General features: G+C 46.6%; 1 protein-coding gene across 1 annotated transcript; it reads right to left on the bottom strand.

Annotated features, from left to right (window-relative positions):
• Window positions 1-7,306: 7,306 nt before the first annotated feature.
• Window positions 7,307-17,507, bottom strand: LOC140217245 (uncharacterized). Its single transcript, XM_072287647.1, has 4 exons — window positions 17,357-17,507; window positions 16,623-16,822; window positions 12,889-14,155; window positions 7,307-7,338 (listed from the first exon to the last, which is right to left on the bottom strand). The coding sequence occupies exons 1-4, from the start codon at window positions 17,505-17,507 to the stop codon at window positions 7,307-7,309; spliced, it is 1,650 nt and encodes a 549-aa protein (XP_072143748.1).
• Between the last annotated feature and the right edge of the window lie 2,433 nt (window positions 17,508-19,940).

Here is a 19,940-nt window from a genome sequence, read left to right as displayed (position 1 = left end):
TTAATTTAGTTTTACAGCAACACTGGTTAAGTGCTGTTCAGTTATCTCTCCACGCACCAGTATTTTTATGCCCTGTAGCATCGATATCGCGAAAAAATTCAATACGTACTAGGACTATTATTGCGGTAGCTATCGCGTCACTTCTGCGTATTACTTGTCTTTGTTCGGAAACAGATAATGAGGTGCTGCTGCTGAGCTACATTTACTGTTCAAACGCCATGCAGCAGTTGCGGCTTGGCCGAATGAAAATTCGCCTTGTAATCGACGCAGTGGAGAAACGTGCGTCCGCATGTGCAGTATCTTGGATCTGTTCATCTGGGTGAATTCAAGCTGGTGGTTTGCACCTTCATAAAACCCTCACGTCGACCCACTTCGGGCTGCAGGATGAGGAATTTGTTTCAATAGAACACCTAAAAACTCGGCCATAGCATTCGATTTTCTACGTCCCGTAGGTCGCTGTGAAGTTTCATGATCACCGTTTAAATTTTTTTCATCTGGTACAAATTTGTTATATCTCCTCCAGCTTCTTCTCGCTTAACGTAGAACAGAAACTGATAACACAAATTTAAGAAGAGTAGTCGAAATTGGTTTCTTTATGTAGTCTGCATCCAAATATCCCTATAATAAAAATTGGCAATAATAACTAGCACCACTTTGTTTTTGACTGTATCAAATAGAGGAAACAATATGCATATCCTGCTTTGCTTTGTATTGCAGCAAAAGCTCTGAAAATCATACCTGCCTGCAAGCCTGTCATATTGCCCTGGCGTATCCCGATACATGTCTTCCCGAATGTGGTGTAACACAGGTGAAACGTTGAATAACTGCGTATCACCAAAAGCACTTGCATACGTAACACTATGCGCTCATCGACGTATGCCCAGTGTTTCCCAGAACACTAGTTTTCTTTTAGTTCATTGCGCGTAAACAAGACGTTATGACGGTGCACGACTTCCACACGAAGCACCGGCTAACCTGCCTATTGACGAAACTGAATATTGACGAAAAAACAACTATTTTTATATGACACCGCAAACTTCACTTTTGTTCACACGTAGGAAAGTGGGGACGAAGCTCTTAGAACAATGTGCAGGTAGTGCGCTCTCGGTTTCTCTTTGCAAGATTGAGAATACTCCGGCGTATTATTTTATAGCTCTAAGCATATCAGTGTGTAGAAGACCACGAGAACAAAAAAAAAAATATGTTTTTCGTGCTGTTGCTCCCTGGCAACGCTGGGCACCAAAGGGTTAATAAAGCTCCAGCAGGTTCTGCTGTACTGTGCTTTTTAAGACGACGAATGCCTTGGATTGAGGCATCCAATAGGCATTTTTGGCCTCGTCCGAGCACGCCATGCCTTGCTAAGCCGATATACACTGAGTGGTAGACCTACAACCACGTTCTATTCGCAGCAAAAAATGTTGTATTACAACCTGCTTTTAAGGGGTCATAATCAAGCTAACATCAACACATATGAAATCCCTTCTTTCGATCGAGGAATCTGATCTAAGTGTTCTTAAAAGCGAACTGAACAAGTAACGCCCCGCCTCTTTGCCTTCTTTCATCCTGCGGAGGACAAAGACCCTCTTACGTTATGACTTCTCTTACTTTCTTAAGTGCCCCACCTTGTCTGTCCTTCTCTTCAGCTTATACTTGGTCTCCTACTTTTAAGTTGCATATTACTGGGCAATTTTCATTGGGGAATTAACGCCACAGATGTAGAAGCTCCGAATTACATCAATAGGGCGCCAGCCAGGCAACGAAGATGTTTATGCCAGTCACTGTCACGTTAATTGCAACATTCAAATATAAAATGGACACACGAACTTTAGGTCAGAACGGTCTTTACATGGCTTTGCTATATTATGACAGATGTGCCAACGTTATTTTATAATAGTTTTGCTAGAAATACCTATACACAACAGAAATATTTATTTTCCACAAAGATTAAGTTGAAATTAAAAAGAAAATTCACAATAACTAAGCATTTATAACAGCTGAGAATCAAGCTATGGCATTAAGATCAAGCAATGTTACGTTGAAATGCCTTCCCATGTTCATTTAAATGTGAAAAAAAATATCATTAGTTCGCTTATTCTTGGAACATTGGAACAGTGACAGGCCAACAGCTTAAGATTTCACAATGACGCTGATGTAATGATCTGTGGATATTTTACTGCATTGAGTAAGTAACGGCTGAAAATTCAGGTGATCTATGCAACAGCACCTAACATCACGTCCAAAAGCATATTTAAAGACAGACATAAAAATATTTCACGAAGTTTTCGAATGAGCATATGCACAGCTTTGGTGCTTCACGAATGCATTTCACTACTCGAAAGAAAAAAAAATCATTTGTAATTCAAATATTTTTGTTAGCAATGCAGCTTTCGTTTCGAGATCACATTACAAAGCAGCCACAAGAAATGTAAAATCGCCTTTCTGATCGACATTAAGCCTGAAAATGTTGTTAGGGATTGAATCTGCTACGTTGTAAAGCGGAGAATTAATGGCGTCCAAGACACGGCAACCATGACGCGTTGCCGGCTCCAGTAATTGCCCCTGGCACGTGCACTAGTAAAAAGTGTGGGCTGCGAGATCAGCTTTTATAACTGTCAGGGAACAGTCGCAGAGGGGTGATTTCGAACACCGCTTATGCTGAATATTAAGAGCCAATTTCATGCGTTCTGAAATTTACGACGCCCCGTCGCTCGAGCCAATTTATGATTCAAAGGCTGCTGCGTTGCCAAGGTGCACCTCTTTGGAGTTTTCTACTCATACACTCATGTCACCGCTCCGCCGAACGCACCGAACTGCATAGAGAGGTGAACGCTACTACATCCTGCTTAATTTGAGCAAATCACGAGTAATGCGCAACTACCCTGTGCAGAGAGGGTTGCCCGAGCTCTCAAAAACTGAACTAAGCCTATGAGTGCTATTTCTCCGCACCATCAAACGCAACATTACTTAGGCTAGCAACTGCGTTAGATAGGCGGTAGACCGAGCCAAACCACGCCAATTCGATTGTGTTGTGGGTTCTCCTGTGTGACCAATGTAATCTCCTATATGACCAATGTGAAACGGTGACCGAAATTCCGCATATTGTGTGGTCTTTCGCTAAATTTTTCGGGCATAACGCACGCAATGTATCAGACATGCCAGACATGAACGGACCTGGCGCAATTCGATTTGCCACCCATCCCCCACTTCCGTTGGCGGGAGAATTCCATAGCCTGAAGAATTTTGTGCGGGTGCTAAAGATTTTGGTAGAGCTGGGTGATGAGCGAAAGTCAAAAGCCCCACCGGTGTCGACCATCATGGTACTTCAAGTAGATAGTATGCCAGTCAGGCATAGAAGAGGGCAAAATGAAGAAAAATGTTTCATCGTGCTGTTGTTGTGATAACTAAACAAAATTACTTTTATTGCAATAAGATAACTTCTGGACTAGCTGATTATTCGGAAGCTTTTGTGAAAACTCAGAAAAAAACTCTAATTGGTGAACGTGTCATACCACACCCTTCATCACTGGTGATTCGTCACTTCCTTACCGAACGAAACATTTTACAGCTAACGCCACATTTATTTTGCTATATTGCGACTTCAACACATCATTCATGCATGCTATCTATTACTTAACTTCTTGGTAACGGCGTCCAATGGCTTGAGAAATGCCCTTAAAAGGTTGAAAAAAATAAATATTACAGCTATGGGGCGAAGAGAGCGTATGGCAAATCACGCTTGGTTCGATGGACACAAGCACTGACTTTATTGCCGCTCATGCAGAAACGGCACCACAACGTCTAATGATGTTTTTCTTTCTCACAAAAGGGCAGACAAGCTAGGGCGAGTGCTCAATAATCACGGAACAAAGTATTTGCAAAATAATGATGACATACGTGTGCGCACTTATGGCTAGCACAGAACTCGAGGGCTATAATTCGCCCTTTCGATGGCCTCCCACGCAGCGACTGTGCCCGTTCAACCTCTCGGCGAATAGTGTAGTAGAATGTACGGCACTCTGTACTGCAAGCGCGAAGACTCACGAGGCTTCGAAAACTCGACTACTGGAGGTTGACCAACCACGCGAAGCAGTATTCACGTAGCGAGAACGCGCGCGCGACGTGGCAGCAGTCTCCGCCTAGTGACACCACACCTGAGAGGACGCCACTCAAAATTTCTAGGGCCTATTGCGTACTTGTAGGCATGCTTCTAAAGATGCAAACATTTAGTTAGGAGACATTTCAATTATTACCGTGGTCTCAATTGTTCAGGAGAAAAAGACATGCACTAATCAGCTGCAAGAAAGATTCACCACAGAACGCGACCTAAGCGAGCATCCGACTTCACTCAATCTGAAACTCAAGCACGAGATTGAGACGAACATTGCTGACATCACACGCAGGATTTATACCATTCAGCAACCTCACTTTATCTGCATCTATGTGAGGTTGAGGTCGGATCAAAGGTGGAGGTCGACCTCATCAGGTTGGAAGCTCATGTGGTTGGCCACCTTTGATTACGAACGCTTCAAAACGGATATTTCTACAACAAATTTCAATGTGAATACAAAAAATTGTGGGCACTCCATCACATTTGGTTAGTCGATGTTTCACTGTTTCATTGCAACTTCTATTTAAACTGGTGACCAATGGCATAAGGTTGAGGAAGGTGATAAAGTGAATGTAATGATGTCGGCCTTCTTAGAGATCGCAAACGAAACGTTCATTTTTCTGATAACCTCTCCTTACGGTGCGATTGCCAAGTGCCTAGTTTGGCTCCTGTGCGCGAACTCGCGGGTCCAATATTATGCGGTCGCATGGTCCGTTTTTCGATGGAAGCTTCATACAAAACGCATGTTCACCGTACGTTGGGTGCCCGTTTAAAAACTGCAGCTGAAAGTAGTTATTCCGCAGCCCTCACAGGGCTTCCTTCCTCCTAGCACCTAAGGCGCCAATAGCGGAAATTTAAAACTCTATCATTTATTTCAATTTCATTTTGCTTCTTTACAGGCAACGAGCGTAAGAGTTCACACATAATTTCTCATAATTTTGCTTCGGACCTGTGCCAAACTACCTAACAGATTGCTCATTATGCTGACACTGTTACATTCAACTTCTATTCCTCGTTAGCCAAATTTCACCACTGCTGTCGAATTACATGCCGGCAGTTGTAATCTTCAGCCTGCTGGTGAGAAGGTGTATTATCGAAACACACTAAAATTCAATTTTTAACTTGAGAAATTCCCTAAAACACCAACATTAGGAGGGAGCAAAGTAAGATGATGTGAGGTAATTCTACCTAGTCAAGAAGCAAGTTTGAGCTGAAGAGATGAGCGTCCTACTTAAAAGACGAATCCTGAAAAAAAAAGAGAAAGATTTCAAACAATATGAAATGTCCATTACCGAGAGAGCGTAATTAAAGAGCACTAACGCGACAGTGATGACGTACCTTATGAAGCACTTTGAACATTGCGATGCTTCCATGGAGATAGCGTCGACTTAGCGGGACAAAACACCGAGGCTGATAACATTCTTGGCTTTTTCAGACGATGCTATATTGCTCGCATGGAAAAAGTATTTAGTAGCGAGATATGAACCTGGGTGTCACATGGCATATCAAGATTTCAATGCTTAACCTGCCGTATGTGCGAAAGTACTGCAACAAAGATTTCAGAATACCTTCAACCACATTTATATTGTAGGAACAAGGTATATTTGGGAACACGCATGTTATCTACTGGCAGAAAACTTGGATAATTATTACTTTTAATGTCTTGTAGTATACAAAATAATTTTAAAAATAACACTGGACCGCGCGATCGTTTCTATCGCTCACGTAATTTCGCGATCGTAACAGATAGCAGTGCAACCACTAGCAAGAAATAATTCTGTAGAATCTGATGTTTGGTTTTTATTTGACTTTTCCTTCTTGACGTCAAGGTGTTAGACGACATGGAATGCAACATTGATCCGCAGAAGCATTAGTCGATGAATTTTATGGCGCACTTTCTCAAATAGGAGTTTTTCTAAAATGTTCTCTTTAACGGCAGATATATGTGCTACCATTAGCAATAACTTGTGCAACTCACGGCAGACTTGACAGCTTGTCTAGGGCATCTTTTCTACAATATGTCTTCCCTGTCCTCAAGCATATCTGCAGATAAAATTGTGGCGACGTAGCTCCCTCAGCCTATCTGAATATGTCGAGTGCTCTTGTTAATTTGCCATCGATAGTATACCGATTGCAGATGGTAGTGTGATAAGGAACAACATCTTTTGTGCTTCAGAGCATACCTAGGTCTCCACTTCAATAGCTGCTGGCATTATAAAATATGAAGACGCCAAATAAATAAACACACACAAGGTGTGTCTGTTTATTTGGAGTCTTCATATTTTATAATAAACAGCTACCAACTAGCCCAACAAGAAGCGCTTTTAAGCTGCTGGCAGTTCAGGGAAATGCTACAACTCGAATTATTGCTACTTGAAGCAATGTTAGAAATTTTGGCGTGTAAAAAAATTATGCCACACTTACATGAGCATTATTGTGCCTTGAGCATCCAAAAGACTAATACTCGAGTTCGGCAGTGCGAGGCGTGGCGTAATGAGCGTATTTTTCAGTGAACTCGGGTGTACCATTGTGCCATTGGATGTCAATACTCTTTCTAGTAAAAGGAAGCTTTTCAGTGCCGGCCGATAAGGCCGTACAATAGAAAGCTTTGCTTTGCTTCTTTTCTGACCAGAAGAAAAACAGCAGAAATCAGCGATCGCTTTGATTCTGAACTAATTGCACCAGCAGAATTCTCGTGTTGGTTGCAATTTGGATTGCTTGTTTGCTTGTGCCTAACTGAATTGCCTGCAATTACTAAAAATGAAACGGCTAAGAATTCGACGCCTATATGGCGGTCGATTGGAGGTGGGTGTTAACTAAAGGGGGGGAAAAACATGAACTTGCTTTGGTTGCGCGCACTCATCTGACCGGAGCTTCGTAACTTGCTGTATATAGTGGACCAACGTGACTATGTTTCCCATGCCCCTGAAGGCCGTTCGCGGTAGCTGTTTATTCTTCATCGTCATTAGTCTGGGTGCAGAAAAGTATGATGCGCACACACGCACGCTGGGAGGCATGTACGCTCGAACGCACAAACACACACACGCACGCACATACCCAGAACTAGAGTTAACAATAGGTAGGGCGATATTGAGAACACAGAACAGGACGCTGAAATATAGAATTCTAGCTACGCGCAGAAACCAGATGCAACAAGCAGCGTTCACTTCTTCGTTACGATTGATGCTTTGGGAAGGATTAACTGCTGGGGCAGTTGGTGATCTTGCATACTGAAAAGATTTTGCGCCAAAAAAACAACACGCACAAGAAAGACGACGACACCACGGGCGCCCGTGGTGTCGTCGTCTTTCTTGTGTGTGTTGTCTTTTGGCGCAAAATCTTTTCAGTATGGAAGATCACCAACTAGCCCAGCAGTTAACTCTTCTAAAGTATATTACTTCTACAACGGGCTCACCTTTCAATCTTTCTTCTGTTGACTTTCAGGACGTCAACCAGCTCCTGACAAATAGCACCCATGGTGTCGTAGTCTTTCTTGTGTCTGTTGTTTTTTGGCACAAAATCTTTTCACTTTGGGTAGGAGCCCATGCGCAGGTTTTAATGCGATAGCGTGAAGGGCCCTGTGTCGCAGAAAATCCGGTGTCAACAATGTTGTCCTTGAGCAAAAACTGCCGTATATATTAAGGTACAGGTTACATGCCACGCCTTGCCATATGACATGCGCTGTATGCGGGTTATATTGCTACATCATTCTATCACTAAAGTTGATCATGTCTTACGTTCTTGACAAAGTTATTCCTCGGAATTTCGAGACAAACACACTAGAAACAAATGTCACGAAACGGAACACCGACGGCGCATGACCTTTAGGTTAAATCTTCTCAGACTGAAACATTAAAAGCGCAAAACAATACAGAAACCTGAAAATGGTGTAGTTTTCGTGGCGCAGCTGTGCAACACTTCCGTGCCCGTCCACGTAGGAGACCGTGTTTCTACCAGAAAGGTCTCCTTCTTCCATAGAGCTTGCCGCCAGCGTTTCCCATTAAACATTATGGTTGCATCAACCGCAGTTTCCAGGAAGCGTGAGAAGCAGCCAGAAACCTTTGAATGTTATTTCGTTCCACTCTTAAAGGCGAAGCCCTAAGCGTCCTCCCAATATTTTTTTTCCAAGATAAGAACATTCTTTTGGGATAATAGTCAGCGAAGAGAAGACTCCGCACTTATCAAAACCCACCCCTCTTCTTTTTCTATGCTAAAAGCAAATATTTACATAAATCCTTATCAGCGTGCCTGTGGAGCCATCTAAGCACCGCAGCCTGGTGAATGTGCTGGGTGCACGAGCACCTACTGCAACGATCAGCCAGATGGCATTTTGTGACTGCTGCTCGGTGTTTCCCGGAGGCCATCCTCAAACAACGGTACGTTTGAACGATACAGCAGTTGTCACACACCTAACAGGATAATAATGCAAATCACAGCACTGTTCCACAGCACTCGCGTGCTCAGACTGCCGCAGAGGGAGGTTGTAAAAGAAGCGTTACATTTTTTTTTTTTTGTCAAAAACGCGCGTTATAGGTGTTTCGCCGTCAATGTCCCTCACCAGAAAAGCGTCATCTGAAACATGTCCTGTTGGTCGGCTTGTTCAGATAGCAGCTGTGTTAAAGAAAACATGAGCGTTGCTTCCTCGTGTTCGTTCCTCGCATGTCATGAATTTTATGTTTAAGAAAACTAACGATGTAGTTGATGTCTAGTGGTTAGTTCTGCGTGCTTCTCGTTCTCATTCTGTTTTCTTAGCGGTACTTAAATCAATTCTGGAATACATACCAACTAACCCAACTCCTGTGTTTTTTGTTCTCCAGACATCATGCATAGGTGGTACAGTGCGACGGTGATATCGAACAGGTGTCGGCGGGCTGAATGCTACAAGTGAGAAATTTCTACAGCCACCGTGATGACGAAATTCAAAAAGGCTAGTGTACGGTGTATTGGGTGAACGCTATAGAACCCCAGCTGGTCAAAATTAATCCAGTTCCCCGGGCTTACCCCGGGATACTGTTTCCAAAATAAAAGTTCATTCCTCCTCCTCCTACTCCTCCTCCTCCCCAATACGGTCCCACGGTCATATCGTGGTTTGGCAAGTAAAACCTCGAAATTGAATTTATTAAAAAATATGGCTGCCAGGAATCAAGAAGTTTTCACAGAAACCTTAGGCCCATCTAGAATCGCGTACCTTTTTCTCCATATTATCAGTTGTTATACCCCGCTCACTCACTCTCATGATGACGATCATAGAACAAAGGCGGTTAGGTACCATGATGCCCACCAGAAGACATTGGTAGGTCGAACCGATAACGATATAGATAGTGCTAGAACCTTGAAGGATTAACATAGAGCGAAGGGCAGGAAGTCCTCCTGAACTAACGCAGAAGAGCGAAAACGGTCCAGGAGCAGAAAGGCAACTGACTTTATTGCCAAGAAGGGCTTGTTCTTATACAGAAAACGCTATGACGTCACAGGGTCATGTGGCGTCACTATATCAGGGCATAGTTAGATATCACAAGACGTCACACACGAAGCTTGCGCTACGACATTCCTTCCCACTTAGATTGAGTCCGCACTTCACTTCCTAAAGTCCTCATGCCTAAACCTATCCGGCGGACGTCGCGCACGGCCGCTTCGTCGAGGCATAACTTCGGGCTTGCTTGGAACTTTTGTGCTCTGCTCTGCTGGGGATGTGTCCTTGTGTGAAGTCGTTGTTGCCGTAATCGGAGGGTCGGTTGAAGACTGAGGAGTTGGACTCTGCATAGAGTCGCGTAATGCAGATTCCGCGGGTTCTGCGGCAGCCATCGGGAGTCTTGTAGGGGTCACTACGGGATCGGTATCTGACGGGTGTTGCGGCTCAGCCAGGCGCTTTGTGTCGGGAAGTAGCTGCAATTGTTCAGCTGAGACAGGTCTCGCAAAGGAGTGACGCAAATGGTCAGCATGCACAAAGCGCGCTTCACCCGCCACATTCACAAGATATGTCACTGGGCTTACACTCTGAGTAACTACGCCGTCTTCCCAAGCCACATTTTCACCTCGAAGGCATTTAACGAACACTTTGTCACTCACTAAGAATCCACGTTCAGTACCACGGTGCTTATCTTTCCGCCGCTTGCTGTTCAGCTCTTTGTTGAGCATATCTTGCTTAAAATCGGGTTTGAGGAATGACAACTTGGTCTTAGGTTGCCTCTTTAAGAAGAGCTGCGCAGGAGTGCTGCCTGTCACACTATGTGGCGTGTTCCGATAGCTCATCAAAAAGCTGTCCAACCCGGCTTGCACCGATTCTCGGTTTTGCGAGACATCTGATAACAGCTGTTTCAGCAATGCGCGCTTCGTTGTTTGGACTAGACGTTCAGCTGCCCCGTTCGAAATTGGGTGATAGGGCGGCGTTCTTGTATGTTTTATGTTATTCTTAGCCAAGAAGTCTTCGAACTCTTGCGATACGAATTGCGGCCCATTATCACTCACAATTTCGTCGGGAAATCCGTACGCCGCGAAGACGCTTCGAAGTTTGGAAATCATTTGTCTTGTGACGGTTGAGGTCATTAGCCATACTTCAATCCACTTAGAATAGGCGTCCACTAAGACTAGAAAGTTAAGCTGTCCTTTCATGGCAAAGTCAACATGCAGCCTTTGCCAAACCTTGGACGGATAAGGCCAAGGGTGTAGTGGTATAGGCTGCGCGGCTGGTTGTACGACTTGGCAAACCCGACAGGTTCGTACGTAATCTTCTACTGCTTTATCGAGACCTGGCCACCAAATGAAGCCTCTAGCCAGCATTTTCATCCTTGAGGTGCCTGGGTGGTCCTCATGTAGCAAGGACAACACAGCCGGTTGCAATGCCTCGGGCACGATCACCCTTGTGCCCCACGTGACACAACCTTGCTCGAGTGATAGCTCTAGACGTCTAACGTAGTATGGCTGGAGCTCATTAGGCACTTCTGAAGGCCAACCATACCGCGTGTACTCGACCACTCTGCACAGTTTGCCATCCCGTGCAGTGGCCTTAGCTATGTCAGAAGAGTTCAGCGGAGTGCTTTCGAACACGGAAAAGCATTCCAAACTCTCAGATTTGGGACAAGACGGTAGAGGTAGACGAGACAAAGCATCAGCCACTTCGATTTCAGCCCCTTTGCGGTACTTAAGCGTATACCGGAACGCGGACATTATCAAGGACCATCTTTGCAATCTCGCAGCTGCTTGCGACGGTGTCGCTTTGTTTTGTCCCAAGATGCTTACGAGTGGCTGATGGTCTGTGTACAACATAAACTGTCTACCGAAAAGAAACTTGTGGAACTTTTGAAGCCCAAAGATAAGCGCTAGGGCCTCTCTTTCACATTGTGCATAATGTTTCTCAGCTGACGTCAGAGTTCGTGAAGCAAAGGCTATCGGACGCTCTTCTCCGTCCGGTAGCACGTGAAAAATTACAGCTCCAACGACGTACGCAGACGCGTCACATTGCAACCCAAGCGGCTTGCGTGCGTCGTAGTAGGTAAGAGCATGGCTGTTTACAAGCAGATGCTTAGTCGCTGAAGTTGAGAGTATGACGGAAGCCCGTCTGGTCGGGATGATGCATACTTAAAAGGAAGAGGTCTGGACACCGACCAAAAATGGTTTAAAAGAGTTATTTACGTTTCGGCTCCCCCACGGGAGCCTTGTTCACAATGAAAGAAGCGGCAGAGCTGGCGCCCCTTTTTATGTGCGTCTCAAAACATGATTAAGGCACCTGGCATACATGGGCGGCAGATTGCCTTCGTTGCGATTAAGAGTGTGCGCCGTGGTTTGGATGATTAGGGACTCAAGATAAAGACGCGAAGAATGATTTCGCTCCTTGGCAATCACACGAGATTTCTCCCAGTTAATCTTATGTGATGTGGCTGCGCAGTGTTCGGCCAAGGCATTTGATGCAACGTGTCGTTTCTGGACGTCATTCATGTGTTGCTTAAGTCTTGTTTTGAAGTTGCCGGTTTCACCTATGTAGACGTACCGACAATCCGCACACGGAATGACATACACCACGCCTGGGAACTTGTCCTTTTCCAAAGGGTCTTTCACATGCACGAGCTCGTGTCTAAGTTTCCGGGAGGGCACGTGCGCAGCCTGCACGTCATATGACCGCAGGACGCGTGCAAGAGTCTCGCTTATGCCGGGGACATACGGAATCGAAGCCTGTCTTTTAGGGGGTCCAGACTGCGTGGGTGCTGTGCGAGCCAGCTGGCGCCCTACTGAGTCAATGACGTACTCAGGGTATCCACAAGCCATTAATTCCCTCCGCACAAGTGCATTGTCCGCCATGTGGTCTTCGGCTGTTGTGCACACGTTTTTTGCCCGACGAAGAAGAGAGCCGACAACAGACCTCTTTTGCGAAGCAGGGTGCACCGATCTGTAGTTTAGGTAGCGGCCCGTGTGAGTGTGCTTCCTAAACACCTTGAATAACAGGTTTGGCCCATCTCGCTGCACAAGGGTGTCCAGAAACGGCAGTTGCCCTTCAGATTCCACTTCAACAGTGAACTTGATTGCTGCTTGTATATTGTTTAGGTGAGCCGTGAAAGGGTCAAGGTTCTTCCTTTGCAAAATGCTGAAACAGTCGTCGACATATCTGAGGAAGACTTTAGGTGCCGGTGTAAACGACGACAACGCTTGAGCTTCGATAGCCTCCATTGTTAGGTTGGCTACTGTGACCGAAATCGACGCACCCATTGCTGCTCCGTGTACTTGGCGATAAAATTTCTTCTGGAACGTGAAATACGTATTTGATAGGCAAAATTTTAGTAGCCTACCTAGGTCAGGCACATCGATGGGGGATCTGTCAGGCAACGTCGGGTCTTCGTCAAAGGCGGCGACGCAAACTTCCACGGCCATGTCTATTGGTACGCTTGTAAACAGTGAGACCACGTCAAAAGAAACTAAGACTTCATCGGGGTGGACGCTTGTCCCTTTAACCTTTTCAATGAAGTCGTACGTGTTGCGTATGTGCGTGGCACGTTTTCCAACGAGTGGCGAAATGATTCTGTGAAGAAAACTTGACAGCTTGTGGAGCGGCGAACGTGTGAAGTCCACAATGGGGCGCAGGGGAACATCGGGCTTGTGCACTTTCGGTAGGCCGTATATTGCTGGGGCAGATCCATTGTGGCAAATCAGTCTGTAGTACAAATGCTTGTGCTGAGGCGGCACCATACGGAAGACGTCGGCGAGCAGTTTCTGCAGATCCCTCTGAAGCTTGGGTGTCGGGTCTCTTGCGACGCTGGCGTACGTGTGAACGTCACTCAATAGCAAGCACATTTTTTCGATGTATTTGCTCTTGTCTAGAAGGACAGTAGCGTTCCCCTTGTCGGCGGGAAGTACGACAATATCCCGGTTCTCCTGCAACCTCTTGACGGCATCACGTTCTTGCTTGCACAAGGTGTCCACGGTGGGTTGGGCGTGCAACTTCGACAATACGTTTACAACGCGTGTGCGAGCCTCGTCACGGCGGGATTGGTCGACCAAGTTGACAGCGCGCTCAGCGGCGCATATTACTTTCTTCGTGTCCGTTGCAGGTCCCGTGTTGAAGTTGAGACCAAGACTTAGAACTGCCATTTCGTAGCCGTCAGGCTGGTATGAGGACAAGTTGTACACACAGTTTTTGAGGGCACTTGGTGGACGTGCTGTGCGGCACTGCTTCAGCCTTTCGAATTTCCTGTCGTGGCATTGCTCATCTTTCCGAGCGCGAAGATTGGCTTGAAAATTTGCATGCAATTGTATGCGCGCCATCTCTTCTGGGCAGTGATCCTCGAGACGCCGCCGAGAAAAGAAAGCATCATTCCTAAGTCTTCGTACTTGGTCCCTGCAGTCCATGATCCTCGCTTGCAACAGATGCCGTTCTGCCTTGGAAACCACGCTTAGTCCAAATCTCGTCGACACGGGTCTGTGAAGACGTAGCGAGCGCGGGATCAAACCCTGGGACTTGCAGGCAAGGTTGAACGTCAGATGCCCGTTGAATGCCAGAATGCGCGTAGTCAGTGAGACGAACCGGCGAATTTCAGTGATCACTTGCTGGCCGTACGCCTGTCGCAAATGGATGAAGTTGAGAGTATGACGGAAGCCCGTCTGGTCGGGATGATGCATACTTAAAAGGAAGAGGTCTGGACACCGACCAAAAATGGTTTAAAATAGTTATTTACGTTTCGGCTCCCCCACGGGAGCCTTGTTCACAATGAAAGAAGCGGCAGAGCTGGCGCCCCTTTTTATGTGCGTCTCAAAACATGATTAAGGCACCTGGCATACATGGGCGGCAGATTGCCTTCGTTGCGATTAAGAGTGTGCGCCGTGGTTTGGATGATTAGGGACTCAAGATAAAGACGCGAAGAATGATTTCGCTCCTTGGCAATCACACGAGATTTCTCCCAGTTAATCTTATGTGATGTGGCTGCGCAGTGTTCGGCCAAGGCATTTGATGCAACGTGTCGTTTCTGGGCGTCATTCATGTGTTGCTTAAGTCTTGTTTTGAAGTTGCCGGTTTCACCTACGTAGACGTACCGACAATCCGCACACGGAATGACATACACCACGCCTGGGAACTTGTCCTTTTCCAAAGGGTCTTTCACATGCACGAGCTCGTGTCTAAGTTTCCGGGAGGGCACGTGCGCAGCCTGCACGTCATATGACCGCAGGACGCGTGCAAGAGTCTCGCTTATGCCGGGGACATACGGAATCGAAGCCCGTCTTTTAGGGGGTCCAGACTGCGTGGGTGCTGTGCGAGCCAGCTGGCGCCCTACTGAGTCAATGACGTACTCAGGGTATCCACAAGCCATTAATTCCCTCCGCACAAGTGCATTGTCCGCCATGTGGTCTTCGGCTGTTGTGCACACGTTTTTTTGCCCGACGAAGAAGAGAGCCGACAACAGACCTCTTTTGCGAAGCAGGGTGCACCGATCTGTAGTTTAGGTAGCGGCCCGTGTGAGTGTGCTTCCTAAACACCTTGAATAACAGGTTTGGCCCATTTCGCTGCACAAGGGTGTCCAGAAACGGCAGTTGCCCTTCAGATTCCACTTCAACGGTGAACTTGATTGCTGCTTGTATATTGTTTAGGTGAGCCGTGAAAGGGTCAAGGTTCTTCCTTTGCAAAATGCTGAAACAGTCGTCGACATATCTGAGGAAGACTTTAGGTGCCGGTGTAAACGACGACAACGCTTGAGCTTCGATAGCCTCCATTGTTAGGTTGGCTACTGTGACCGAAATCGACGCACCCATTGCTGCTCCGTGTACTTGGCGATAAAATTTCTTCAGGCAACGTCGGGTCTTCGTCAAGGGCGGCGACGCAAACTTCCACGGCCATGTCTATTGGTACGCTTGTAAACAGTGAGACCACGTCAAAAAAAACTAAGACGTCATCGGGGTGGACGCTTGTCCCTTTAACCTTTTCAATGAAGTCGTACGTGTTGCGTATGTGCGTGGCACGTTTTCCAACGAGTGGCGAAATGATGACCCTTGTGCAGCGAGATGGGCCAAACCTGTTATTCAAGGTGTTTAGGAAGTACACTCACACGGGCCGCTACCTAAACTACAGATCGGTGCACCCTGCTTCGCAAAAGAGGTCTGTTGTCGGCTCTCTTCTTCGTCGGGTAAAAAACGTGTGCACAACAGCCGAAGACCACATGGCGGACAATGCACTTGTGCGGAGGGAATTAATGGCTTGTGGATACCCTGAGTACGTCATTGACTCAGTAGGGCGCCAGCTGGCTCGCACAGCACCCACGCAGTCTGGACCCCCTAAAAGACGGGCTTCGATTCCGTATGTCCCCGGCATAAGCGAGACTCTTGCACGCGTCCTGCGGTCATATGACGTGCAGGCTGCGCACGTGCCCTCCCGGAAACTTAGACACGAGCTCGTGCATGTGAAAGACCCTTTGGAAAAGGACAAGTTCCCAGGCGTGGTGTATGTCATTCCGTGTGCGGATTGTCGGTACGTCTACGTAGGTGAAACCGGCAACTTCAAAACAAGACTTAAGCAACACATGAATGACGTCCAGAAACGACACGTTGCATCAAATGCCTTGGCCGAACACTGCGCAGCCACATCACATAAGATTAACTGGGAGAAATCTCGTGCGATTGCCAAGGAGCGAAATCATTCTTCGCGTCTTTATCTTGAGTCCCTAATCATCCAAACCACGGCGCACACTCTTGATCGCAACGAAGGCAATCTGCCGCCCATGTATGCCAGGTGCCTTAATCATGTTTTGAGACGCACATAAAAAGGGGCGCCAGCTCTGCCGCTTCTTTCATTGTGAACAAGGCTCCCGTGGGGGAGCCGAAACGTAAATAACTCTTTTAAACCATTTTTGGTCGGTGTCCAGACCTCTTCCTTTTAAGTATGCTTAGTCGCTTTAAAAGCATTACTACACTGTTTCGTCCACAGCCATCGTTCTCCCTTCCGTAACAATCTGTACATTGGTTCTGCTATAGATGACACATTCTTCATAAATTTGCTGTAAAAATTGAGCAGCCCTAAGTATGCTCTTAATTCGGTTACATTTGTTGGCTCAGGAGCGTGCAGGATTGCCTTCACTTTCTCTTCTGTCGGGTAGATACCATCGGCGCTCACCATGTGCCCAAGGTAAGAGACAGAATCTTGGAAAAACTTACATTTTTCCAGCTTTAACGTTATGTTATGCTCCGAAAGCTTGCCTAGCACCCGCTCGAGCGTTTTTTGGCAATCGTCCACGTCCTGGCCTGCAATTATGACATCATCAATATAACAACCAACATTCGGAATACCAAGCAAAACCTTATCCATCATGCACTGGAACAAAGCAGGGGCACTGGCTATTCCATAAGGAAGTCTGTTATATTGATAGAGCCCCTTGTGCGTGTTAACCGTCAGAATATGTCTTGATTCTGGGCTCAGTACCACTTGTTGGTATGCCGATGACAAATCTAAGACAAAATACTTTGCCTCCACACAGTGCTGTGAACAATTCCTCTGGTTGTGGTAGTGGGTAGTGGTCTATTTTAAGTACCGGATTTACAGTGATCTTGTAATCACCACAAAGGCGTATTTGATCGCCTTGTTTCTTTGGGACCAGAACCAGTGGAGTTGCCCTATCGCTTCTACTCACAGGCTTGATTACGCCTTGGCTATCGAGCTCAGCGAGGAGTTTGTCTGCTTGTTCGCGCAAATAACATCCATTTTCTCGCCTGTGTACGGCTTTAGAACAAACCGAGTAGGTTCACAATGCACATGCGCAAACTTCTCTTTGTACACACTTTCAGGCACAACTGTCACTGCGGCCCCCGTGTCCACCTGCATTGACACTTTCTGGCCCTCCACGTTTACAGTCACCACATAACCGTTCTTCACAGATGTGTCGACTGTGCAGTTGTACATAGTGTGCTCTTCTTGGTCTGACGATTCCATTACTGCATGTGCCTTCAGCTCACTTTTGCTCGTTCGACACATGCTTTGAAGGTGTCCAACTTTTGAACATAGTTTGCACGAGTAGTTTTTATACCAGCACTGTTCTGGCACGTGTGTCTTGCCACAGTGGTAACATTTTTGTTTCTTGGTCTTGTCTCGCGCCAAGCTTTTACCCTTCGCTTGGTCACGGTCGCTGCGCTGATGCTCGTTAGTTTTCATTTTCACTGCGTTTATGCTCTCCGCGCGGCTTCCTGCTTGCATTGCGGCTGTTTGTTTCGCGGCCAATTCGCTGTCTAGAGCTATTTTGCATGCCCTTTCAAACGTGAGTGAGTCAGCCGTGAACAACGCCTTCTGCGTTTCTTCACTTCGGATCCCAGCTACCAATCTGTCGCGTAGCGCGTCCAGGAGAAATGGCCCGAAGTTACATTCGCGGGCTAGGTGCTTCAACTCTACTACGAAGTCTTCGACACTTTCGTGGTCAAGTTGCACTCGGCGGTTGAATTTGCACCTTTCTGCAATTACAGACGTCTTCGGGTTGTAGTGGCTTTGCAAGAGCTCCTTTACTTCCGCGAAGGTCTTATCTCCTGGTAGCAAGGGAACAACCAAGTTTTTGAGAATTTCATATGCTTCTGCACCAATTACTGTCAAGAAAACAGACAGTTTCTTCGCTTCCGCTATCTCGTTTACCCTGACGTAATGCTCAAATCGTTCGACATAAGGTTCGAAGTTCTGAACTTTAGGGTCGTACTCGTCTAGTCTGCCGAGCCGAGACATGGCTTGGTAGGAGAAGTAAATGTGTTACTTGTTTGGATTCCGGATCTCTTGCTAGCCTATGGTAGCGACGCCTCCGGTAGTAGCGTGGCCTCGTTGAGCCGCCGCATCTTCGTTGATGGCGTCCAGTAGGCCAGGTCACGGTGATCCCATCCTCGTCGCTAGATGAACTAACGCAGAAGAGCGACAACGGTCCAGGAGCAGAAAGGCAACTGACTATTGCCAAGAACGGCTTGTTCTTATACAGAAAACGCTATGACGTCACAGGGTCATGTGGCGTCTCTATATCAGAGCATAGTTAGATATCACAAGACGTCACACACGAAGCTTGCGCTACGACACCTCCCTTTTAACGAGAAATCTCTCCGTCATTTGCTTGAATTACACTTCCTTTTGATTTCATAGCTAGGTATCACGCCGACCCAACATGATTAGCGCCGTAATTGACAATTCGAGAAATCGCCTGATAAAATAAACACTGATTCAGTAAAATGCATTGTCTGCTATCCAGACCCGAATGCACGGTTTTGAGTATCTCAAATATGCAGACAAAACAAACGTGAAAGTCGAAAGTGTCTACGCAGCCTGACCTGCCAGACAATATCTTGCCACGAAAGTGAAAATACGGTAAAGCAACTAACGCCACTTCGAGTCCGCTGAGAAAGGTTGAAATATACACAGTAAACGCAAAGCAAAGATACAAAAGAGAAGCGACATATGAAGTTTTATTATACGGTGACATACATTTGCATGCGGAACTCCTTGGCGGGGTCCAATGATATAATCCCCTGGCCTATATTATATGACTTATTGTTTAGAAAGATGGCATTCAATATCTAAGCGCAGTATTTAAATCGCGCGAGCACCTGTCAGTTAGCCGTTTTTTGACATTACGCTGAGGCGTACTGGTGCGATGACGAAACACAAGTGACTAACTGTCTACAGCGCCTAACGTTCTTCGCAACAAATTATGTGCCGCCTGATATTTAGGTTGGCACACTGTCGAAATTTCCAGTGGAAAGAATAGTCGTACTTCCGCCTAAAACGCGCAGCATTGATTGCGATAGCAAATTAGTAGACATCTATACGAACTAAGAATACTAGCTTTATCAGCCGTATAAACTTGTAAACATTCGCTTACTAACTAAATTAACAAGCATGGTGTAACGCGCGCACAAGCAAACATGAACACATCTGATTCGATGAGCGCGCACACTGGCTGGCAGAACGCTCGAGTGAGAAGGCGTGGCAGCAGCATCGAGCGAATCGACCTTTGTGCTGCCTATCGCTTCAACGAGAACTAATCGGCGAGAACGCAGCGCACACAAAGCTATCAGCCCTCACTCCCCATCGCAGATCGCTTTCCAGATAGGGCCCGCGCGGCCTACCCTATACGCAGCCGCCGCCGGTATAGAAGCCCCCCTCTCCTCCCCCCAGTGCCTCGCACACAACGGAAGACGGCGCGCTTCCTCCCCGCTTTCTTCCGCGCGCGAGGGTGAGCCATCATCGTCGGCTCATCCTCGTACGCTTTCTCTCGCACATATAACATACGCCGCGCGGCGACCATGTTGTCACCCTCGGGATGTCTAGTTAACATCATCGTGACGGCGACGCCGGCGCCGACGTCACAACTGCGCAATATAAAGCTGTAAAGAAGCACAG

The sequence above is a fragment of the Dermacentor andersoni genome, chromosome 4 (assembly GCF_023375885.2).
Source record: "Dermacentor andersoni chromosome 4, qqDerAnde1_hic_scaffold, whole genome shotgun sequence".
Classification (NCBI taxonomy): Eukaryota; Metazoa; Arthropoda; class Arachnida; order Ixodida; family Ixodidae; genus Dermacentor; species Dermacentor andersoni.
The sequence above is the reverse complement of the archived record's forward strand: the minus strand, read 5'-3'. Positions and strand labels throughout refer to the sequence as shown.

What these genes read in the sequence shown, in the direction of transcription:
- LOC140217245 (XM_072287647.1), bottom strand. Translation starts at nt 17,507, where the DNA reads ATGGAATCGTCAGACCAAGAAGAGCACACTATGTACAACTGCACAGTC. An exon ending in ACGCTCCTGAGCCAACAAAT is followed by an intron (nt 14,156 to 16,622) that starts GTAACCGAATTA and finishes CATTTGCGACAG; the next exon opens with GCGTACGGCCAGCAAGTGAT. An exon ending in CATCGATGTGCCTGACCTAG is followed by an intron (nt 7,339 to 12,888) that starts GTAGGCTACTAA and finishes AAATCTTTTCAG; the next exon opens with TATGCAAGATCACCAACTGC.